The sequence below is a fragment of the Tetrao urogallus genome (genome assembly GCF_951394365.1).
Source record: "Tetrao urogallus genome assembly, chromosome: 2".
Lineage (NCBI taxonomy): Eukaryota > Metazoa > Chordata > Aves > Galliformes > Phasianidae > Tetrao > Tetrao urogallus.
Window position 1 is genome coordinate 9615186 of NC_136814.1, and position 24958 is coordinate 9640143.

The 24958-nt window shown below is 45.4% G+C and overlaps 1 protein-coding gene across 1 annotated transcript in view; it reads right to left on the reverse strand.

Annotated features, from left to right (window-relative positions):
• Nucleotides 1-11141: 11141 nt before the first annotated feature.
• Nucleotides 11142-24958, reverse strand: part of LOC306944300 (calpain-13-like) — a gene marked incomplete at both ends in the record, with an annotated part of 29217 nt that continues 15400 nt past the window's right edge. The window contains 10 exons of the mRNA XM_079532787.1: nucleotides 11142-11168; nucleotides 12078-12133; nucleotides 14967-15083; nucleotides 16929-17007; nucleotides 17963-18031; nucleotides 19440-19507; nucleotides 19958-20015; nucleotides 20999-21061; nucleotides 22424-22460; nucleotides 24065-24225. Of these exons, the coding sequence (XP_079388913.1) occupies nucleotides 11142-11168; nucleotides 12078-12133; nucleotides 14967-15083; nucleotides 16929-17007; nucleotides 17963-18031; nucleotides 19440-19507; nucleotides 19958-20015; nucleotides 20999-21061; nucleotides 22424-22460; nucleotides 24065-24225 (735 nt within the window). The remainder of the gene's footprint in view (nucleotides 11169-12077; nucleotides 12134-14966; nucleotides 15084-16928; nucleotides 17008-17962; nucleotides 18032-19439; nucleotides 19508-19957; nucleotides 20016-20998; nucleotides 21062-22423; nucleotides 22461-24064; nucleotides 24226-24958) is intronic.

Sequence of the window (24958 nt, forward strand, 5' to 3'; positions counted from 1 at the left end):
CCACAGAGCACAAAGGGGAAAATATACATGGAAAGCAAAACACAGAAGCTTTTGTGTGATGCCAGCAATTTTTCTTTTCTGAGAAAGGAGCTGTGTGAATGTGAGGTGTGAGATTCTGCTCTTTTAAATGGCTGAGTCAAACACCATCTCAATTACAGAGAGCAGTGCAGGAACATGAAGGACACAGAATGACTGTGTTTTGTCATTCCTCCTGCAGACTCAACACGTGTAGAGAGCGGGAAGAAGGGAAAAGATTGTGAGAGAATTCGGACAGGATTTGGATAGCAGTTTTCAAATGAAATTTAAAGGTTGTTCTTAGACCCAAATGCAGGGTGCTGCTCCAAGCATGAGCAGACTGGCAAACGATCTGCATTTTTCCACTTAATATTACTTCTAGGGATGTGTTTACCACATAAGCAGAAAGAATTACAAATGTTATACTGGATACACTGTCAAAATACCAACAGAGCAATGGCTGGAATTTATAGATTTTCTTAACCTAAAGATTTTCTTCTCTATAACTGACCATTGATACTATTTTTTATTTTGCAAATGAGCAATAGTCCGTGTGGCAAAAGCCAAATGTGGAGGAGGATCCTAAGGGGTGGTTGCTGGCCACAGTGACTGTTTTCCTTAGGGGTTTGGCGACCACTGGAGATGGATCACTAGCATCCCTAGCCGAGTGCTGCAATATGGGGTTGGTTTGGGGTTTTACTGCCCTTGCATTCACTCCCCCTCGCAAAGCTTCCCCAGATGCTGCCCTTCCTTCCAAGCAGCAAAGGGGGAAGGACGCTGCCACCCTCCACACTCCCCTTTGAGGCCACGTTCTGCTGTCCTGGCATGTGCGCATTGACTCCACCGCCGCCCTCCATTGAGCTGTGCACTGAATGATGATGAAGTGACATCGTCATGGCAACACGTGTTGACTTCCCGGTTGCATAGCAACCTGATGCAGGCTGATGTAAGAGGTGTGCTTGTTTCCTCTGCTGGCTGCGCTCCTTTGATGTGTCTACGAGATTCGGGCTTGTTTTAGTCTATTTTCTTTCATTTTCTGGACATGTTGTGACATCAGCGTGATGCTGTGTGTGTGCACAGAGGAAAAGAGATAAAGCTTATCTCCTTCAAACGCCCTCCTTGGGGCACTTAAGATACACAGCTCGTTTTTAGAGGCTCAGTAGTATTCAATCTTGTCATTGTTTTGTGCAATATAGACTCGAGGAGACCGGAAGACACCGTTAAGTGATTTTGTCTCCAGCTTCCCTCTTGATTTTGCATAATCTTTTCCAAATGCCCAATATCTTTGCGTGTGGGGCAGGTCTGCTTTGCATGGTATCGCAGCTCATTGCCACAGTGAAGCTGCAGGTCTGATTTTTGTGCATTGTCGGCTGGGTTTGCTGTTTCATGGGGCATCTGCAGTGAAGGAAGACTACTAAATCTTTGTTTACAGTCATCAGATTGAATTTTTGCACCCGACAGGAAATGATAGAAATCTGCAATGTCCTCCTTGTTGTAGGCTGTGTTTCTTTATACTGAAGCAGAAGAAAGTTTGTCCATGTAGATCAATGGAAGATGGAGAAGCACTTCTGGTAATGTCATGCGTGGCCCAGGGAGAGAATTAGAATATCCTGAGTTGGATCACCGAGTCCAACTCCTGAAGCAGCAGGTTGTGAGACGGTCTGGAAGGGGAAAGGACAACATGCCCTTATAGACCAGACTCTGCTTTAGGGTACCATAGACCTAGGGCACCATGGGAATGCCAGGACCTCCTCTGTCAGGCACCTCAACTCAGAGAGGGGTGAAAGTGGAGATAAGGGCCTCCTGCATACAGATCTGTGCCAATATCTTCTTGTACTATGTGAGGTGATAAGACTGGGCACTTGGGGATGGCACCTGTGCCATCATTCATGAGCAGGTATTGCCCTAACTGGTTTTGGAGAGAGACTGCTTAGCATGGGAACCTGCTGGTGTCCATTAAGGGGAAAAAGTCCCCACCCCTGTCAGAAAATCTGTGTATGCCCTGATAACTCCAAGATCTAAATTCTGATTCTCACAGTAAATACACAGTAAATAAATTTAAAAAATGCTGTCAGGTTTCATCAGTGTGCCATCACCAGTGCTGTAATGTAGTGGTTTCAGAGTCAAAGCACACCTGTAACCAAGTTTTCCTATCATCAGGTCCAGGAGATGTAGATGCAGAAATCTGAAAGGAGAAATTGATCATTTATTGTGCCAAAGACAGGCTGAATCTCTGTATACATCACTCCTCAAATGTGTGGGGTGTTATTTAGTGATGGCAGCCTCCAAACAGCTCTTCCACATGATTGATGGCAACAGAAAATCATCTGTCACTGCTTGGCTTCAGGCTCTTCCAGCAAAACCATGTGTTTGTCAAAGAAGAAAAATACTTTGACAAAATCTGTGGGAGGCTGTGAGTGCTCAAACCCAAAAAAGTTATTGTTGGCTTTTGACATGTGCTTGGGAGAGGCAGTGGCAGCCTTTAAAAGGCCTCTTCAGTGTCACAGAGATGACTAACTGGCTAGCACAGCTCTCCCACCTCTCACCCCATGCCCTTCTCCCCTCCTCTGTAATGAGCAGAGAATCTCTCTCATTTCTTCTCTCAAAGTTCTTCTACCTCTGTAAGGGCATTAACAAATTGCATTTATGATTTCTTTCCTGTCCCATCCCAACCCATTTGGCCTTGTCATTTCTTGGAGGAACACAAATAGTTGTTAAGTATCCCTTTGTTTTCACACTTATTCCTGGGAACTAAATCTCAGCTCTGAACAGAGGAGCGTGTGGACGCGTGGCGCTTTGTCCTGCTCACAGCCTTGGTGCTGCTGTCAGATGAGCTGAACAATCAAAGCCCCACAGAGGTGGGAGCGCTGACCTTGCTTGCAACAGCTCTTCTGCTGACTACTGTGCTTGGATGGACCACTTATTCTTGTCTGCCTGATTGCTTTGCTTTGCAGCCCATTCACAGGAAAACGGGGAGCACTGGGTCTGCTTCCTGACCAGGAGTGAAAACAGCCATGCTGGTGGATGATGCTTGCTGTTACTTTTCAGGGAATGCAATTGCTGCTTTTTTTTTTTCATCAAAGACTGAGACTACCACTCTGTTTATGGATTGATCTGTTTGCTTCAGTTTTGTCTCCTTTGATTGATTTTCTGGAAGAAAATTCAGACATGAGTGGTTTGGTGGAGAAGAATGCTCTCCCATGCGTTTGGCACCATGCTTGTCCAGGAAACAAAGGAAAATGATTTTTTTTCTGAGCAACTCCATGTCGTTGCAGCCTTTTTGACTGCAGGCAAAAATGTTCTGTGACTTTCATACTGGGGCTTTCATTGTACTTCCCAGTGCATAAATGAGGCGGCAGGAAAAGCATCTGGGTGATGTAAGACTGAGCAGTCAGTCTGCCAAGAGAGACAATTGCCTGTGTTATATATCTTTGTGGACAGGTATTGTCTGACCAACTCCTGGACAGATCTGCTGGAGAGATCTCCAACCAGTCTAATATGGCCTTCACTTACTGCTGGAGAGGTCTTTCTAGTATTCAGTTTCTATCTTTCTTCAAACAGTTGGCATCTTTTCTAATCCCAGCTCAACCTATCTTTCCCCATCAGTCATGTTTGGAAGAGCCACAGTTATTCTCATTGCCCTGCAATGGGCAGCACAATAGGACCCTGCCCGGGGTCCTACATCTTCTCTTGGTCCAGGGAAGCCCATGGCCCTTTGCTGAGCTCCTGGCTCTACACTGAGCACCACAGCCAAGGTATCACGTTCCAGGTGCTCCCAAGAGGATTTCACTTCATGCAGGTTTCAGGATGGGCACCACACTGGGCTCCAGCACTTTGCAGCGCCGTGATGCTCTGGTAGCTGCCTCTCACAGCTCCGAGGACAGGGCTAGTGTCAGGGCAGATGCTGTGTGGGCTGCTATGGCTCAGAGATGCAACAGCTGTCAGAGATGTGTCATGCTGCAAGAGGAAATAAGAAAATAAAAGCCTAATACCAAAGACAAAAACAAGCGGTAGCACTTTGCCTCCAAAGTCGCTCATTCCAACCGTGCTTGAGAACTGCCTCTGCATAACATGTAGTGCTATATTTGTCTGCGAGGCAGGAAGAGAGGGAGAGAAAATATTTTTCCATCGAGGTCATTCTTGCTCACTTTTTCCTCTAAGAAAACCAACATGCTCCCTCACCCTTGCTGTTGCCCACCATGCTGCAGGCTCACAGCCCTGGGTTCTCCTTGATAACAGCAGACAGAGTCTTCAGAGCTTTGCAATTCCAAAGTTTTCACATCTCTTTGCAATTTCTGTCCCAGTAGTCATCTTCTACCCCTGCATCAATCCCACTCACACCTCCAACCTCACTCCCATCTGAATGTCCAAGCAAGAAGAGGCAGCGAGAAGCCTCTGCCTGTGGCCAGTTCCCCATGGTCCAGAGCAGTTATAAGGGAAATGCATCAAAAGGGCTGTGCTGAAAAGATGGACTGAAAAAAAATGGACTGAAGTAAGAACATGAAAATGATGTATATTGAGCAGACCTCAGCTGGAACACCTCTTCTTCCCCTGCCCAGGGAGATGTCCGATCCCACAATGAAAGAGTTTCTCTAACACTATCCTTGAAACACCTTTAATGTTTTAGTGTAGGCAAGGTTTGGTTTTTCCTGTAGGGGGATCACAGGATCACAAAACTGTGATTCAACTCTTTTGTTTGCTTGTTTTTGGCTTGAAATTACCCCCACAGCTGGAAGACTTTAATATTACCATAGGAAAAACTAAATGGAACTACTGACATTTCTAATTCCCTGGGTACCAAACTCAAAAATGCAAAACGGCAGCTGTGCATTTCAAGGAGAGCTGTTGTGTCTTTCTTGCCGGGTTGTGGCTGTCAGAAATGAAGATTACTTCATTTGAAGAGCCTTTAAGCTGTGCTTGAAACAAAGCAGGAAGAGCTGGCAACCTGCAAGTGCTGCTGATGGCTTCCTGCGCTGAGAAAGGGGCAGCACAGAGGAGCTGTGGGAATGAGCTCCCTACAAGGCACTTGTTTGCAGAGCCCGCTCATTGGCCAGTTTTCACAGAATCACAGAATCATTAAGGTTGGAAAGGACCACTAAGATCATTATGTCCAACCACCAACCCATCCCTACCATGCCCACTGACCATGTCCCTCAGTGCCACATCTCCATGGTTCTTGAACACCTCCGGGATGGAGTCACACTCCATCACTTTTCATGGATTTACCAAGTGGAGACAAATGAGGTGCCAAAATTCTGCTTCCTTATCTGAATTTCTTCGTGCAGCAAAGCATGTAAAAAAACTGTAAAACTGTAATCTCTATTTCCAAGTGTAAGAATGTTATTATGTTTATTGTCTATTTCATAGAATGGTTTGAGTTGGAAGAGACCCTTAAAGGCCATCTGGTCCAACTGCCCTGCAGTAAGCAGGGACACCCACAGCTCCATCAGGTGCTCAGAGCCCCATGCAGCCTGACACTGGATGTCTCCAAGGATGGGGCATCCACCACCTCTCTGCGCAGCCTGTGCGGTGCCTCACCACTCTTAGTGTAAAAATCTTTTTCCCTATACCCAACCTCGATGTCCCCTCTTTTACTTTGAAACCATTTCCCCTTTTCCTATCACAGCAGACCCCACTGAAGAGCATGCCCTCTTCTTCTAGCCACATATTAGATACATTGACAGGCTGCTCTCAGGCCTGCCCGTACCCTTCCCTTCTCCAGGCTGCACAGCCCCAGCTCTCTCAGCCTGTCCTCACAGGGAGGTGTTCCATCCCTTGGCCCATTTTTGTGGCCCTCCTCTGGACACACTCCAAAAGAATACAAGATGGTGAGAGGAGAGGAAGTTCCCACAGTGGGCAAAGGTGGTGATTCAGCTCCCTTTCCTGAAAAAAGGGGGCAAGATGTTACATGAGCGCCTTGTAGGTATGATGCTGGTGTTGCAGCAAGCAGATGGTTCCTGCTGATGCCACATTGGCTCTATTGAAGTGGAGTGGGATGAGACAGCTGGGACACAAGCATCCCTGGATCCCCCTCCTCCCCTCCCCCCCCCCCCCCAGTCCTGCAGATTTGGTCCCTTCCTGCATATGCAGCTGTAAGTGGATTCAGCAGGATTGGTAGGGATTTGGGGAGAGGCAGATTAGAGAGCTAGCTGTGGGCAAATGCAATTATGGAAAAGTAGTTCATTGACTAGAATTACACGCCCCCACCCCAACACAGAATTATACCCAGGATTGGAACAAATTTAGGATAAACAGACATTGAACACGAGACGTGGAAATTACAAAGGATCTGGAGAGAAGCCAGTGCCTGCTGCTGAAGGAACAGTCCTAATATTCTTGTCATCAACCAGAGCCTTTGCATGGACCCTGCCCTGGGCCAGGCTGCCCTTCTCCATGGGCAAAAGCCAAAGCCCCTCCTCCCCTCTCAGCTCTTCAGTCTCTCTTCCTTTGCTCAAGTGAAGTTCCAGGTGGTGGAGGCCCACAGAATGCCACCACTGACAGCAAGTACCTCACCCAGGTGTGTCAGGCTGAGATTGCCACACTTCTAGCAGAAAGCTGCAGTCTTGCCTCTAAGAGCCATGAAGCCACCATTGTCTTAATTATGTGTCACCTCTGCATGTATTTTATCTGAAATATTGAATCATCCTTTGGTCATATTTCTGGCAAGCTGGATAAGCCAGCAAACTGAACACCCAGACATCCAGACTGCAAGGGTAGCACACAAAGTTCTTTGAGCGATGCTGAGAAGCCAATGGGCCTGAACTACGGATGATTTCCTATTATTCCACCACTAACCACCAAGCTGTCCTCATTTTGGGAAACTCCAACCATCCTGTGTAACCTGCTGGTCAGCTTCTCCGCTCAGTGCAGTATGAGATCCTCTGCTTCCTCCTCTGTAGCTTCAGCAGCAGCTGCTCTCCTCACTCTTGCCATGCTGATGGCAGAACATGGGCTGGTATTTAAACAGGGAAGGGAGAATCTAGCATTGCCACATCAAGCTGCGAATTGGGTTTGTTTCCAAACTGCCATTTAAGCCATTAAAAAAGCCTCAAAGGCAAAAGAGGTGTTGAGAAAAGCGCTACATCAAATGCTTTTACTCCTAAGAGGTACCTGAGAGGTGGTGGAGCCCCCAGGTTTGTCCTCAGCTGAAGCTTTTCAGCTTTTTTCTCCACACCCCGCATCCCGAGGCCCACCTGCTGGATGCTCCACGGAACGGCTCGGCTCTGCTGCTTCGGAGAGCCTCGAAACGAGTCCGCAGATCAAGCGTGCCACCTGCAGCCCGCGTCTGGGACTGCGGGAGGCTCTGCTGCTGCGCCAACAGCAGGGGTGGGCAAGCAGCCCCTTCCTTAAGTAGCCCCTTCCTTCTCAGCTAAACTGTCTGTGCTTAAACTTCCCAGAGGTGAGAACAGGAGAAATGGGTTTTTAAGAGGAATTGAAGAGACTGAATGAGAGATATTTCCCTAATAACTGAGTCGTTAAAACACACCTCTTAAATTATGAATTAAAATGAGGTAAGGCTCATGGGTGTGCTGCCCTATCAGGAGTGCAGAGGGTTTACTGCTGTGCTCTTTCTCAAGGGTTCTTCTCCAACCCATCCATTTCACAAGTGAAAGGGAGAAAAAGTTTCATTCAGGTGCTTTGGCCGAGCAGCTCCAACTGGCTGAAGCTCTGAATGTCTTTGGTTGTGGGGTTTTGCCCAGGAAGACAGTGAGGAGTTGGCCTGTTTCTCCAAGGAGTGGATCATAGAATCATTGAGGCTGGAAAGGATCTCTAAGATCACAATGTCCATCCCCACTAACTGTGCCCCTCCCTGGTTGAGCCTAGGCCTTTCTAAAGGCTCTCCAGTCCTTCAGTCAAAATTAAATGGGGGTTTCAGTAATCCTGCCCTTTTCTTAATCTTTTTTTGCTCTGCTTTTGGCTTAGAGAAATAAAGAACTCTTCTACACCTCAGTTCCCCCACCAAGACAACAGAACCAATTCACCCACAAAGTATCTTGAAAGCCACAAATGCCTAATGGCAGTGATTTCTGGTTAATGGTATGGCAGAAACGCATTATTATACTGAAATATCCACATGCTCATGCTTAACATCTCACACAAAATCACTATCTCAGTCCATTCATCAGGTAAATTATGCCATTTATGAGCAACTCTTGAATGCTGCTAATACAGGTCACTGGGAATGTGGCCACTGTTGGCCCAGCAGCACTGCAGGCACGTCCTGGAGAGCCTGCATGGACAGCAAACTGCGTCTTGAGCTGTTCCCAACAGCACGACCTCCCCCCCATCCCCCAAAGCTGTAACAAATGAAACTGCACCAGAAATACAGAAGTGATTTTTCCGGACGTGATTTAATGGAAACTGAATTCCTTTATCCCATACTCTGAACTTTGGCTTTAGAAAGTGTCTGCTATCTATGAAGAAGTGTCTGCAACATTGTGCTTCCACCTCCGGGCAGCAGAGATGAGTGAGTGCTGACATCTGCCTTCTCTAGCACTTGCTTCTATTAAACGGACATTAAGAGAGGGCTGGAGCTGTGGCCTGCTGTATGCCTTGAGGTACAAATGTTCACAGGAAGATGCCTTCATCCCCTGAACGGTCAAACAGTTCCTCCCAAAGAGATCCCCATCTCCTTTCCCAAACGCATTCCTTTTAAACACATGTTGCTATTTGCACAGCAGTCTTTCTTCTCACACAACCAGCTTGGTTTCAGAGGTGTTTCTGCGTCAGCTTGGCATTTGGAGCTGAATAGCACTGAATCTAATATATGGCATATTAAACAAGGAAATGCTATTTCCTGAAGTGGATGGCTATGTTCCTTGTTTAATGAGCATCAGCCTCACGTGGAAGTTTGTCCCATGTGGAAGGGAGCCGGGTAGGTGCCCTGAAACTATAGCATATAACATTTCCTCAGGGTGCTACAAAAGGTGATATCCCCACCACTAAAAAAAAAATGCCAGGCTGGCCCCAGTAGATGAGTAGAATGGAACATCAGATCACTTTTATCATCGTGCTTAAAGAATGGAGGTGAAGTTTCTGTGCAGGTTACTGAGAAGTTACAGACATTTTTCAGTTTTAAGTACCGTGACATGTAAGCAAATAAGAAAACTCAGCTTCGTGCCTGCAGCGTTTGTTTTTTCTAGAGCCCCATGGATGGCTGTTAATGGGATGACCTGGAGGTGCCTCATACCAAATTGGAGAAAAGCCACCTGAAAGAGAGGTAAAGAGACTTGCTCAGAACACAGACATCTGGAGGTCAGGCTTTGGAAATCATTGAGGCTATTTTGCACATCAGAATTTTGCAACACAATCCGTGTGTTCTTCCACACTGCTCATGATTTGTCTGGCTGTAGTTTGAAGAGTTTCTGTCCTCTGAGGGGCCCGTGCTGTTGCTGCCCAACCACCATTTGCAAGCAAGTGGGGAGCTGCTGAAGTGAAAGCTTACAAACACCCTACAGGCAAAATTTCATTCAAAACTGGTAAGTGAAAATTATGATTAATGATCTATTTGCAGAAGTTATGATCGGTTTATGAATGATTCATGAAAGGAGAAAAGGAGACTAAATAGACTATGAATATCATTTGCAGGCAGTAATTTAAGCAACTTAATCCCCAAAGTGAGATCCTTCTAGTCTCATATTTACCTAATAACACCATGTGGTGCAAGGGGTGGGTGCTGTGTTGTTAATAACCTGCTTCTACACAACACGAATACACCAAAATACAGCTTTGTTGTGACAAAGGGAAGGTGTGCTGTCCGAGGCAAGTCTGCAAAGGGCAAACCTTCAGGTAAATAACTACAAACACACTTGGAAGGGTGAAAGCATCACAGTGTTGAGCAGTGAGGCCCAGCTCCTGCAGCAGCTGAGCACAGCAGCTGCAATTAGCAGCCAAGTCAGGGGAGCAGCTGGGCATGAACATTGTCCTGGAGCCAAGGGTGAAAGGCACAGAGCCTTGGGTCTGAATCCACCTCTCTGTCTCCCTAGGATTGGGATTTATTATCTATTTTCCCTTCTAACTTCTCATTGAAGCTGGCATTCAATGTCAACTGCCTTCAGAAACAGGATGTGAGATACCAGACGTTCTGTTTATGTATTATTTATGATCACAAAATCTGTCTATAGAAAACCTCACATGGATGCAGTCTCTGAATTCCAATGAAGACCCTGGGTTTGGTTTTGTTTTTTTTTTCCACTCAGATTTTGAACAGGGTTGAGAAGGCAAGCCTGTGACTTTGCCCAAAGGTGCACAGTGAGTTTCTGGGTCCAATCTCAGCACATCAGCCGGGCACTTCTGGTTCTTCACCATGTCCTTTCTCTAAGGATTGGTTATCATCTCTGTTCTCTCCTCAGCACCAGCTGTTTGGAACCAGCACTAATGCCTTACCACTGCAACTGGGAACAGCTCCATCCCAGTGGATTAACCAAAGTAGGAGGCTGAGGTGGTTTATTAATGGGACAAGTTTTGTAGGAAAGGCACAGTCCTTCTCTGGAACCAATTAGCAAAGCCAGGAGATTAAAGTAAACTTTGGGGGCGCTTAATGCTTCTCTCCAGGCCTGACATGGAGGTAGCAAGCATCGAATGAAACACAAGGTGGGGATTGTTGTTCAAAAGTAAGCTAAATTATGTAATGCAGTTAAAAATGGGCTATCAAACTGACAAAAAGATCACATCTCCACCGTCTAGTTGGTTTTGAATTTGCCACTTCTAGGTCAGATGTGCAGGAGTAGTTTTCACACCTCAGAGGCAGACAAAAAAGCTAAGTTCTATTAATTGATCTACTGTAAATGTGTCACCTCACGTGGAGAGAGGGCGAGTAGCAAACTGAGCCACTGGCAGTCTGAGCACCCTGTAGTGCCATCAGCAATTCCCCAAGGAAAAAATGCCAGAAGTCCAGTTGCTGTCCATTTCCCTTTGCAGCCCTCAGATGCCATTGCAGTCCCTTTCCCTCACACTGCAGCTCTCACCTTTTTTCTTCCTTTCTAATCCAACCATAGCCCAGGGTGAGCTGTCTGTAAAGCCCTCCGACTCGTGTTCCCTATGGCCAATGTAAGGGCACCTACCCCTTCTCAGTTTGTACAGTACTAAGGAGATTTCTCACCAGCACATCGAGCTCTGACAACTCTTCAGGTGTACATGACAAGAGTCAGCCACTGGAAAAAGGAAAAGGCATATTTAGGTAGTGATGTTGCACTAAGTCTTCAGCCTTGTGTCTCAGTACCTTCAGGCTGGGACCCAGTCACTGTGGTCCTTTTGTCCTGCACAGAACAGTTAAGGAGTTTTGAAGCTGTCTTTTTCCCTTACTACAATTCAGACCCAGAAACACCTTCCATATGTTACTTTCCATGATAAATTACTGCAGCAGCTGCAGTGGGAGCAATTGCTGGGAAAGGATGGCACCTGCACGGCTGCAAGCAGAAGAGGTAGCAGGCTCCAGGAATGTGGTGATCCTTTTAATAAAACCTTTTAAACACTGTTTTGTCAGAAAAAAAATAGCTTCCAGACTGATAAAATACAGCTCTCAGGCACATCAGTATGGAGCACAGCAGGATTTTTGCTTCAGATTGGCTCAATGAAAAGCTCAATATATCCCCATTCAGCTAGCTATCTAGGCTGTGCTTTGTAAGACAAACAGCAACAGCAAGCACTTGTCTGCTCTTTCTTTCATAAAAACAAGCTGTTTTGCAGTCCAGAACTAATAGATGGGGCAGTATGAAATGAGGGTATGGATTTTTTTTTGTTTGTTTTTGTCACTTCCTCAAAGCCACAATAAGTAATGTTTCCACCAGTGACAGAAGAGGCAGTGCACTGGTAGGGACAGTGTTTTAGATATGGATGGCCACCACTGAGCTGTCCTCATACTAGTAAGGCTGTGTGAGTAGAGATCCCTAGGTAATATCTCTTGAGGTCCATTATGCACACCCAGCCAGGTAAAACCCACACTGCAGCAAAGCTCCTGGCAACACCCACAGCACTGACACAGCACCCTTGGCATCATCCTCCTGCTAACTTAACTCTATGGTCCTGCTGTGGAGCTGGGGAGAAGGAAGGAGCATCCTTACCTCCATCACCGTCATCAAAACTTGTGGTCCACCTTTGGCTAAGTTTTGAAACGCATCTAGGAGTAGAACAAAGAAAAGCTTTTTACAGGAGAAGGAAGCAAGAATGCAACACAAACCGCAAAATAAGCCCTGGAGCAGAGCTGTGGTCCCCGTGTTGGAGCACTGTGCCTCACTCAGGTGTCCACATGCACTGTGCTGCCTGGCCACATCGTATTTCTGTGCTGGGCACCCCCTGTGCCTCAGCCCTAGCATCACAGCAAGTAAAGCATCCCGACTGCACGTCCAGAGTTAAGCAAAAATATAGGAACAGGAGCACTCCACGTGACTGCTTCCATCTCCTCCCGTGATTTGTTTCAGTGGTACCTCCTGCCTGAAGGATGACGGAGAACAGCAAGGACTAATGAAACATCTTCCCCCAGGGAAACTTGCCTTGGTCCTTTTCCATCCTCCCTTTCAGTGAGTGATTACAGTGTGCCCTGAGGAAAATGATTCTCTTGATGTCATTAGTATGCCTTACGAGGTTTTTCCAGGGAATAGAAATGCAGATGCTGCTGTTATTCATCTCGAGTTTGAAATTAACGTTGCTTAACATTTTCTGACAGAACCCTTTGCCATCAGAAAATTTGAATTCATTCAAACACTGATATTCTAAAAGCACGATTCCATTTCAGCTTGTCTAGAAGCAGCGCTAACAAACCTAAGTGTTTGGATGAAACAAAAACACGGCATTATGAGCTCCTATTTATTTCGAAATTACTTTTCTCCTAGAAATGTGCTGTTATAAACAGTAATGAAAAGTTAAAACAAATCTAAGTTTGTCTGTCCTTGAATGAAACATTGCTCTAGGAGCCTGTTTCAAAACCTACTCAGCTTTAGAGAAATAGAAGGCTGCATAGGAATAAGGCACAAGGCCCCACTGCTCATCAGCCCCTTAGGACAAGGTTTCCTGGGCTCACAGGCAACCAAGAGCTACCTATATGACCCAGAGCAGAGAGCAGGGAGGGAGGAAAACCAACGTAATGAAGAACAGCCACCCTATACTGCTTTGAAGAAAGTGCATAGAACAAAGAAATGCCCACATTGCACCCAGCTCCTTAGCAAGGCTGCATTTGCAGGCCAGCTTATGTTCAGCAGTCTTTCTAGGAAAAAAATGCAGTGCTGAAGTTGCCTCCTCTGAGCAGAAGTGCCCCTTTACTGCTTCATTACCTCCAGTTAAATAGAATTTGCAAAGAAGCTGTTGCTTTTGGTTTGGGTCTCATCTCTGGCGATCCTGAAAGGATGAGTAATGATTCAGTGAGACAGATTTGTCTCCACTGCTGCATTCACATCCCCATAAAGGTGGAATGTCTCTTCTTTCCACTTGGCTCCCACATCCATTCCACTTGGCTCCTGTATGCACTCCTCTAAAAATCTTACAGTGAATTGAAAAGATTGGGAAATGCATTACACATTAAACCCTCTGTAAAGCAATAACCGAAAGGCTCAAAGAACATCTTCAGACACTCATTACAGGAGGCACTGAAATTTTTAAAGATTCTTGTCCAAATGGATTTAAAGGAGTTGTCTTTACACTGGCACTTAAAATTTAAAAGGACATTTTTTATGATGAAAAAATTGCTACGCTACTGCATTAGGCATAAGAATTACCATCCACGGTAAGTGACATAATCACAGAAATAAAGATATTTAAAAGTTGTGGTTTTAGTGAAAGTAATAAGATCTGGACCTGCTCTGACTATCTGAGCTGCTTCTGTGTTCTGTTGAAATGGAATTTTAGGCAGCCTCATCACCCAGGCAGATCTGCTGACAACTGGCGATTCCTAAAACATCAGTGCTAAAACATGGGCAAAAAATAACCCCCCAACTCCACGTGCTGCTGAAACACAGCTTGTTCCAAAGACGAACCAAATTGCTGTAGCAGTGTTCTAGCATGTGGGCTACAATTGCTGGATTTCTTTAACTACTGCTATTTCCAGTCAAAATGCTTATAATTATAGCAGTAAAAACTATGCTTTTATAAAACAGAATTAGGCACTTTCGTTTACAGTCACTCCCTTCCTTGCCAGACAATACAAGGACACAACAGAGGAAACGCATTTGTTTTCCCACTGAAAGGGTCTCACGCCTTCTCCTTACCAAAACTTTGGAAGAACTGTGCTGAAGACAGAGGGAATATCTCTCCAGTTAAAGAAATAGAAATAAAAAAGAGAGAGAAAGCCTTCCATTTCATAGGAGTCTCAGAGGAGACTGTATGGCTCTCCACAGCTGCCTGACAGGAGGTTGTAGGAAGGTGGGAGTTGGGCTCTTCTCCCAGGTAAGAGTGATATGATGAGAGACAGTGGCCTCAAGTAGCACCAGGGGATGTTCAGGTTGGGTATTAGGAACAAATTTGTCTCAGAAAGAGCATTGAGGTACTGGAACATGGGCTGCCCAGGGTGGTGGTGGAGTCATCATCCCTGGAGGTGTTCAAGGACCATGGAGATATGGCTCTGAGGGATGTGGTCTGGAGTGGTCACAGGCATGGGCTGATGGTTGGACTAGATGATCTTAGAGGTCTTTCCAACCTTAACGGTTCCCTGATTCACTCACTGGACATGAGTGAACACAGTCTCCCTACTGTGGTATGGGCGATGCCACCCTAGAGGAAGATCTAATGCAGAACAGGATGCTCAAGCTTTTGTGAAAAGGCACCAGTGCAGGAAAATTAGTCTGTCTTAGTGCATGGGAGCTCTCAGGATAAGCCTAAGTCCAAAGGGACGGCTAGGAGGGCCTTGATTTTTACCCCATGCAGTTCCATAAGCCTGTATTGTGGTGCCTGCCAGTTTTTCCCTTGCCTCCTTCTGTCAGCCTGGCTTCGCAGGCACCCTGTGATAAAGCTCCAGGACTCACAGGTCATGGTTTCAAGGCGCATCATGCAGCTCACGAAGTCAGCAAAGCCCATTCTCCTGTACACATCGCCGTAGCGCAGGGCCATCAGGTGCAGGATCTGCTCATTGACGGGCAGTCCTGTGGGGGAGAGCAGAAGGACAGCACTGGGGATCACTGCAGGGTGACAGACTGGCCCTGCTGGCCTCGTGCTCTTACAGATAAGCCCTCCTCCCTGTCAGACTGGGTGCCCTCTGGGCCCCCGCACAGCAGCATGCGTTCTCCCAGCTGTGGGAGGAAGAGCTGGGGCAGGGTAGTGGAGAATCCAAGCCCTTCTCATTACATGAACTGTGGTTATTGCAGAATTAAAGATTCTAGTCTTACTTTGCACTTTTCGCTTTTATTTTCTCTAATAAATGATGATTTTCTTTTCTATGGTGCATAACTGCTGCAGTCTGAGCGTAGCACTCACAATACCACCGGCGTTTTCTGCTAAGCAGGAATAGAACGTACTGCTATTATGCAGTACAGCATGCCCAGGATTCCTAATTTTTACATTTTCTCTTATATCAGAAAATGGTGAAAGGTGCATTTCGTTTCTTATTAGCTGATTATTCAGTATTTGTGTCACAGTCTATTTGGATGGAAATTGGTATTCAACTGAATGAACAAAAGTTGCCTATTAGAATGACTCTTTTGTAAGTTAAATAAAACTACCCTAAATATGCTGGCTACCTAAGACATGATTTAAATATTTTTTGCTCTAAAAGCTGATTTACTAAATAAAAGAGAAATGTTATGCACTGATAGCTTCAGGCTAACACATTCTTTGTGACTCCAGAAAGTCTCATTTGCTCATCCTCAGTTTTTAGCAGCTCAGTGGCAAGTGAAGTGCCTTTCCCCCTTTTACCAACCAGTTCTAGACTTACTGGTTTTAAATGGATTCATAATGAAGCCAAATTAGTTTGAAAAGAAGGGAATGGTTTCTCTACAGCTTTTTGGGGAGAGATGCAACTATTGGAGGTGGGTTAGCATGATGACAAACCCTGTTTGCACAAGCCTACCTGGAGAAGGTCCCCAGCAGGAATCTCACACACAATGTGCAATAGTTATGTAATGGAAAAATACATTTATGCTTAGCCCTTCCAATAGCTGCACCATTTTAGCTGCTGCTTCTCCCAGTTCACACTGTAGCAGAAGTGGCCTGGCAGCTTCTTCACTGCCATTTGGCGCATTAGCGCTGCACTGCTCAGGTTATGCAGATGCTCTGCTTGCCTTTCAGCAACAAAAAAGTTACACATCTGTTCTGAGCTGATGATTCCCATCAACAGTTCTTCTTCACCGTGTTCCTCCCAGAGACAGCACCCACTCCAAGCTCCAGGTATACAAATGGGAGTTTCTCTACTGTACGATTACCAGCAGGTTTGCTATCTGTGAGCTATATTTCATGCACAAAGTCTCTGGAGAGATAACCCAGCAATAATGCCTCCTTTGTGCAAAGGGACACTATGCACTCAGTGCAAGTTTCAGCATTCGTGTAGCCAATAGAGGTCAGTGCAAACTAAATAAATGCCTGTCACTGTGGCTTTCCATAATAGACTTAGTCACTGCCTCCCTGAGAAACTGCAGGAATTGGATTATGTGCAAGCTCCTTGCTCCTTTCCCTGGCTGTGTGTTTTGTCTATGACTTAGAGAAACCCTGCAGCCTGTGCTTCTCTGCATCTCTGCTGTTTCCCTTGCTGTGATTCAAAGGGTGGATGCTCCTGTATGGGAGGGGGCAGGTGGGCACAGCGCCATGCAGCAAAGAAAAGGTTTCTGTGCAAAATGAGCTTTCTGTCTCAGTGCCCTGAAACAATGCAGTATTCTGAGCAGAGCTGTGATCCAACTGGCACTTCTGTGCATTCCAAACTGCTTTACTCCTAAAGCCCTTTCTTGTTTTCATCCTTTTCTGCAGGGACAGGAGCTGCTCAGCACACCTGGACATACCTGCTGTCTGTATTGCACTCTTCAGTTCAGATACATCAAGAAATCCAGAACGATTTCTGTCTTCTCTCTTGAAGAGATCCTGAAAAACAGCAGAAAAGCAGCTTTTAGACCTTCATCACTGCTCTTCAAATGTATTGCTACATCTAATTAGGTAGGATGCTTCCCTTCCTTAATAAATTCACTGCAAGGAAGTCAACAGATAAGATAGGGTGACCATGACAGGACAGACCATTTCCAGAAGGCTCAGTCACTGTATTATACCATAAAAAAATTCCACTTTGGGGTGGGTTAAAGCCTTTTTGCTCACTTTCCTGGTTTATGTGCACAGACAACAACAGGAATACTCATACTTCCACAGACAAAAACACATTGTCTGTAATACATTAAATCTGCCAGGAGTCCCTGTGTCCCAGAATATCATCTTTCCCAACAAACCTGAGGTGCTGTCAGTGGGAAGGCACTGCTGCTTAGCAGGGAATCGGCACCCCACTGTCCTAAGTGGCCACGGACTGTCTTGAGAGGGACAGAACAAAGCACAGTCTGCCCATCTCGGAGGCTTCAAGGAATCTTCCCCTTCTGCAGTAAGACTGGAGGAAGAAGGACCTGACTCAGGGAAGCTGCCTGAACTTAGGTGAGGCCCTAAATACCAAGCTGGCATCCACACTGTTTCTGAATCTAATGCTTTTCTCAGAGCAGAGACTTTAAAAAAAAAAAAAAAAAAAAAAAAAAAAAAAAAGGCTTTAAAAAGCGTACCCAGCAGTGGCCACAGATTTGCATCAAATCCTGAGACTAACTGGCCTTCCTACATTTTCCCATTTCAGAAAGCCCCTGATTGCTCGCTTACAGCATTTCACACACTCCTGCTTCCTGCCCTCAGCCTTTGCATGAGAGGATGGAAATCTGACCTACTAAAGATGCAATCTTGGCAACGTCTACTTTGGTATTGCAGTGTCTGCACCTTGGTGATAAAAAAAAAACCAAAACAAAACAGGAGTATGGTTGTGGCAGAGAAAAGAGAGAGCAACCCCATATACCATGTACTTGGTGACACTTCGCCAGAGGCTCCCAAACTCCTGCAGCGTGAGTTGTCCATTTGAATTGAGCTGTGCATTTAGTTAAGAATCAAGCAGTTAATGAGCTAAACCTGGTGATGCCTTCATTGCTGAGGATGCTGCCTTCATGTAAAGGGAGCCTTAAGATGCAGCCTTTTCTGTTTGTTGCTTTCTGTTTAGAAGATCTTTTCTGGTCCCACTTATGCTCCGAGTTAAATATGCCTTTTCTGGCAATTTGTGCAGCTGCTCATATCTATGCTCACAAACAACAAAAGGTTTCTATTTCTATGGTGTCTTTAACCATAAGGGTTCCTGAGGCAATCTCTGAAGCTGACATTGGGCCCCTGAGCACAGCAGCCACTGAGGATGAGAAGAACCTCATGCTCCAGCCCACATGTGCTCTTGCGCATGGGACAGCATGAGATCAGCTCTGTCTGGATCCTTCTGGGAGAAGACGCAGTGAAAGAGCCAAGAACACACAGAGCTGATCCTGATGCCTGTTCTTAGAAGCCACTGCAAGCAAGAAAACACTTCACTACAAGCTACATGAGCCCACAAGTGAAACCTGACTGAAAAAAAGCTGCTATCATTTTTGCAGGTCAGGATAGGTCACACTGTACGTGGGCTGTATGCAGCCCAGAGAATGAAAATCCACCTTGAATCAAAGGAGAGCAGTGGCTTTGTCAGCCAGGTGCTTGCACGTGCCATGCATTCACAGTGCCCACTTAGCCTAGCGGTTGCTTTGGAAAGGGGGGAAACTTCTTTTGCTTGCAAGATGGAGAAACCTGGAAAGAGAGGGATTGCACAGCACTTTTATTCATTCCCTGTCAGCTTCTAAAAATCTGAAAAATTATTCCAAGGCATGGAAGGAAAGAGATGGCGAGCCAGCAAATGGGAGAAAACACACAAGGGAGGATTTATGTTTTCATCAAGGAGTCTTCTTGTTCTACAATGGCCGGCAATGTATTTCCGGCGTTGTTAACAATAAAATGACCGTGGATCCATCTAAATAGGGAAGGCACGTTGGGAAGGATGAATGGCCTGCCAGTCTCAGACACATGGCTGTGAGTGGGCAGAGACAGTGTTTTCCCTTACCTCTGCTGGCAAGCTCTGAGAGCTGACATTCTGGGCTTCTGTGGCTGCACCAACCTGTGCCTGGGGCCTGCATCTGAGCGTGAAGCTCAGCAAAGCCCCAGGCCCCACAGAATGGAAAATGAGACCAAAAGAATTTGTTGCTGGCAGAAGGTATGAACGCACAGGTTGACTCTCACCTTTCAGCAGAGATGCTCCCAGAGCCAGGCCATGCATAGCAAAGTCCTGCATATAGGCTGTGGCAGCTATTTACTGAGGAATGTGGCTAATCTTTGCAGGTTCTCACACTGGGATGCTCAGCTCAGCCATAACGCAAGGCAAGGATGAGCAACACTGGGGAACTTTATTGCTTTTGCTGAAAGGATACATCCATCAGAGCTAAAATGGCTCGACATGAATCAAAGCTGAACTCTCCTCCCAGGCTGGTCATTTCATCTGCAAGGATTGACATAACAGACAGAATCAGCAAAAGCAAACCCTACATTCAGACCTCCACTGGGGGGGAAGGACACCAGTCTGAAGGCACGTAAAACTACACAGCCCCAGATCTAGCTCAAAGTTCTCAGGCAGCAACAAGGGGTGAGGTCTACTGAAGGAGTCTGATCCTTCTTGAAAACCTCCACTACCTCTTTTCCCATTTGGTGCTCACAGGTGGCTGTTCTGCACTGTCTTGACCCATCTACTCACCCTCCTGGAAGCAGAAGGCTCTTGGGATAAGGGTCAGTGAAATAGCAGTGATGAGGAAGGCTGTCCCAGTACTGAACTGGGAGGGGAAGCGTGTATATATATAGATACACACACACATACATACATAATACATACAGATATTACTAAATCTTCTAATTTACACTAAGAATAGGGAAGCACCAGAGGCAAAAACCTTACCTTGCAGGACCATGTCATTAAGAAGTTGTTGCAACTGCAAAGCATCAATAGCTGAGCCCTAATGCAGAATAAAGAGAGGTCTGTGAGAGCAAAGTTTACTCCTGCCTCACTTTTGCCCCAAATACCTTTATTCATGCACCATGGCAAATAAGAAGGACCTCTATCAGATGGATGCATGACCGTGCCTGCACAGAAGCATGCCACAGCCCTACTTGCTGCTGGGCCATTCTCTGTCCTTCCCTGTGAGGGTCTGCTGGGCAGCCACAGGCTCCATTGCCATGGAGTGTTTTCAGTGGTGATGGGAGCAGTTGCTCCTTTCATCCACATTCTCTTCACCAAACCCTCAGCAACTGCCTGCTTCTCTCTGAGCCACCCAAACCATCAGCAAACCAGAATACCTCCCTGCCTGAAACACCGCCAGGGCTTACAGCAGGGCAGCCCTGTTCATTTTCACCTCAGTGCACTGATACAACTATTAACTACAAGAGATCCGTTGTGCAAAAACTTTCGGCAGTGATATGCATATATTTTTTTGTTCTCCTAAGTCAAGCAGTTTTGTTATAATGGTTTATTAAGCCATTAAATGCATCTCCTGTGAATGCACACAGTTTGGCTCAGAAAAAGCAGGAATCAATTACTCAAACACTCACTGATGTTTGGTTTCCAGCTGCTGCAAAAGCAAATGGAAAATGATGCTGATGAGAGGAGGGAATACCCAAAGCTTTCTAATTGCTTTCTGTACATAAACAAACCAAAGCCAAAAAAAGTACACATGCAAGTCCAACATCTCCAATCCTCCTCTGAAATATGGGGATAGCCAATCTGTCCCAGCTAAATTCCTGTTTTTCTGAGGGGTTTTGGCAAGTAAATCAATACCATTTTCAGGGTGCCCCCTTAAGGATGAAGCTACATTTCCAAAAGAACATTTTAATAAATGGGTCAAGTATGACCACTGGAGATTAGTTTTCTTTTTGCAAGTCCACGTGCCTTTTTTATATATATATATTATTATTTTTCAGCAAGATGCTTTAGACAGTGTACCTGCTTTGCATATTTTAGGAAGATAGCCTTATAGGAGCTGTCCTGTTTCTGTCTTGGTACATCCTGGATCAAATAAGAAATGCGCACATAAATAATTCAGTTACAAAACAATTGGAAGCAGCAGTCTGAAGATCAAACAATGCTTCAGAGAGGGCTGGAGAATCAACAGTAGAAATTCAGTTTTAACATCCCTAAAGTGGACTAGTAGTAAGAAAGCTACTGCAGTGAAGGAAGAAACATTGTTAGGATGCTATCACTTAGCACAGCTGGGAGGGAGCTTGGGGAAAACAACTTTAACATCTTGGAGTGGAATTCAGCAAGTCAATACATGAGAATACAAATACCAGGACTGATCCTTATTGATTGCCTTTGGTTGAAACCACTGGCTCAGAGCATGGAAGATGCACCAGGAAGGGCATGTACCAAGAGAATAGAACAAGGTGTTGACTTTTTCCTTCTCTCTTACCCCAATGCAGGCTTGACAGTATCTGAACAACTGCAGCTCTCTTTGGAGCCAATATGGAGAAATATCCTTAACTTCATAAAGTTTCAAAAAAAAAAAAAAAATTGAGCTTAATCCCTAATGCCTTCCATTTTATTCATACTAGTGAAGTCCAACTGCCTGAATAAGATCAGAAACTGTGGGTACCATAATTTGTCAAAGTCAAAACATTGGCTAATGACAACAGCCAAGTAAACTGACAGCTTGTCAGTGGGAAGAGATAATAAGCCACCATTTATGCTACCTCTCTAATGGGGCTTAATTGCAGGCTGGCAAATGAATCACAAGGGAAGGACTCCATTTTCCATTCTCTTGGAGCATCTTTGGCTTCATCAACCCACATAGAGTTTACACTGCTGTAAATAACAGCCTGCTCAGTGGCAGGGGTTTGCAAATGACCACTGAGGCAGCAGCATGGACTGGACCAGCTCTGGCAACATGCATAGTTTACAGGAAGGAAGTCCAGCAATAGATTACAGAACCATAGAATCACCACTCTCACTGAGAAGAATTTTTTCCTAATATCCAGTGGTATCTGGATGGTAACTGGACAGGCTGAAATGTGGGTTGAACTTGAGGTGCACCCAGATTTAAAGTGCAGTTTCCCTTACATCTGTGAAGATACCTAGGCGAAACACTGCAGAAATCTGCTTTGTGTCTCACCTCAATGAACTCCTGTTCTTTATAGAATGCAAACACTAAGAGAAGCCATTCCTTTGGAGAGAGCGTGCACAACTCTGCTCTCAGCTATGAAGTTTTTTGAAAAATGGCTATACTGAGCTGTGGAGTTTCAATCAGTTTCTCCCTCTCTCCTCCTTGGACGCATACCCATTTTACAGACACTGCAGGAATCAATTGTCTTTGAAATGCTTCCCCCCCTGCTTATCACACCGGTATCAGTAGCAGTTTTCCAGGACTCTTACCATTGGCGGCATTGGGTTGAGCTGAGAGTTTGCGTTCCTAGAAAAGAGTTGAGTCACATCACACTGGGAGAAAATGTGCCTTTCCAAGAGCACTGTTCTGCAGACACTGCAGGAGGTAGGCAGCGACCAGTTTGTTTGCCCAGCCTACAGCCCAGCACTCACATCTCCTGGTCTGCCCCAGCTCAGTCAATTCTGTTGTGCTGGTTGCAGACCTCCCTGTGCAACTAAATATGAGCAGACCAAGTGCCTGCTCTGGGGCTGTTGCCCTCCTTTATCTGGGCCTGCGGGCAGCAGCACAGAAAGGATAACTGGACTCATTCAGAACATGTCAGGACTAATCTCCCCACACAGAAGCCAAGGCTGTCCTTCCTTGAGCCACGCAAAAAAAGTTTAATAGTCAGGGATAAACATAGCATCCAGGCTATAAAAAGGCAACATTGATTTGGAGATCATCATTCCTTCTGAGGCTCACTTAGTAGCAGTTAACATTTAACACTGAAGGCGTGCTTTCAGTAGAGAAATCAGGTAAGCCAGTTGTCCATGACAAAGCTTGCGTGGCCTCACAAGGAAGTACCTGTCCCCAGACAGTGAGCACAGAGCCCAGCTAGTGCCCTCTGATCACATGGCACTGATGCTCCCTTCTCCTTGAACAAACCTTAATGCTGTGAGTGCTGCAAGACCCATGGGAAGGGCATGCCCATGCAGTGCCTAGCTTAGTAAGGTAAGGGTCACAAGCTCTCCTGGAAAGAGCTACATCCAAGGGCTGAACCTTCTTGTGCATGAATCATCACACTGAAAGCAGACTAGCCTGTGGCACAGACTACTCATGTTTGTTGTCCATAACTAAGGAGTTGCCTTATTTGGTTCTGAGCCATTTTAACTGAAGGCCAAAACCTAGAGAACAATCTCATTATGAAGATATGGACTTGTGACATAAGAGCTGCAGTCATCTATACTGCAGAACTTACTGAAGGAAAGGCATTGCACATCTGATCCCTAAGGGTTATTTGGTAACGCTGAGCTGTAGGGTTTGCTCTTTAAATAAAGCACACCCAGATATTTATACGCAAATGCAACAGAAGCTGCCTTTGCAGGAACTGTGATATACTATTTTTCTACCATGCTTATTCTTCACGACCCCTCTCTTACTGAGGGGAGCCCTGTTGACCTGTGTATTTGATGACTAGTTGAAGGGTTCCAAGTCTTCCACTGCTTTTTGCTCCTTTGCCAACAACCTGATCCATGCAGGGTCCAGCTGGCACAACATACAAAACTGCATAGTGGCTGCTAGGAAAAAGAAGCTTGCTGTCCTTCTTCTATTAAAGAGAGATTTCTTTGCAGGCTGGCAGGGCATATTCCACAATTATTGCTCATCCTATTGCTCTTCGTACCAAAGCTAGGATCCTTGATGGCTACTGCTGAGCTATTGCCCTGTATTGCCCTGGCAATGGCCACCTATGCATCTGGCAGTACACAAATGATCCCCCTTAACATGGTCCTCAACACTTAGCTGTGCTGTCCCAGCACATTTATAGAGTACATTGCAAGCAAATTGCTACATCAGTTGTCTCAACATTAAATTGTTAAATCCTGGCATACAGCAAATCTGAGGCCTATATGAAGTACTTGTCATTATCTTACTCATTGTAGTCTTGATTCTTTACAAAAATTCGTAAGACAAATTCAAATTCTCGGTCCTCTGTTGTAGCAGGAATGACAGCATAAGTTCCTGGGCTCAAATTAAAGCAGCTGCTCACATCTCGTGTAAGGGAGAAAACTTGTTTCAGAACTTTGGAGTTCTCCTAAAAGAAAAACAAAGCTGGTTATCTCACCTTCCATGCCAGGAATCAAAGTAAATCAGTAAGCGTACCCAGAGCAGCCTTATGCTCCCACTGCTCTATGGATCTACGCTGCCTCTGATATGTCTTAACCTTCCCAGAGGCATGGAAAGCTTGAACAGGAGACAAACTTTGTCCAAGCACACATCAATAATACAAAAAGTTGGAAGAAGTGGGTAAAAAAGGAAAATAAGAAAATATATTTCAGTGAAGAGAACTTCAATTAACAGTAAGGATGCTCTTACTAAAACCTTCCTGAGATCTAGCATAACCCAGGGAATTCACTAAGCATCTCACTTTGATGACAATGCTTTAAGGATCACAACTCAAACCTTCCAGCAAGCGTCACAAGGAAACAGAACGTTCTCATCTTTCTTCTATTATTCCAGCATGTTTGCTGAGATGAAACTAATATTATGCAACAGCTATTATTATGATGACATGTAAAGATAGCATAATAAAAAACCCTTACTAAACACATTCCCCCAAATACTTCAGCATGTATAAATTCCATTTAGAATGGTTGTACAGCGTGGCAGGGTTATTTATGAGCCATGCCTTTGGGAGAAAAATAGCATAAAACTGCTATTCTGGGAGGGAGAAAAAAGATGACTACTGTTACAGAGGGCTGGGAGGTATGCAGACTGCCAAATATTATGGGTCAGATATTGAGCAGATAGAAATGGGCAGCACTGTG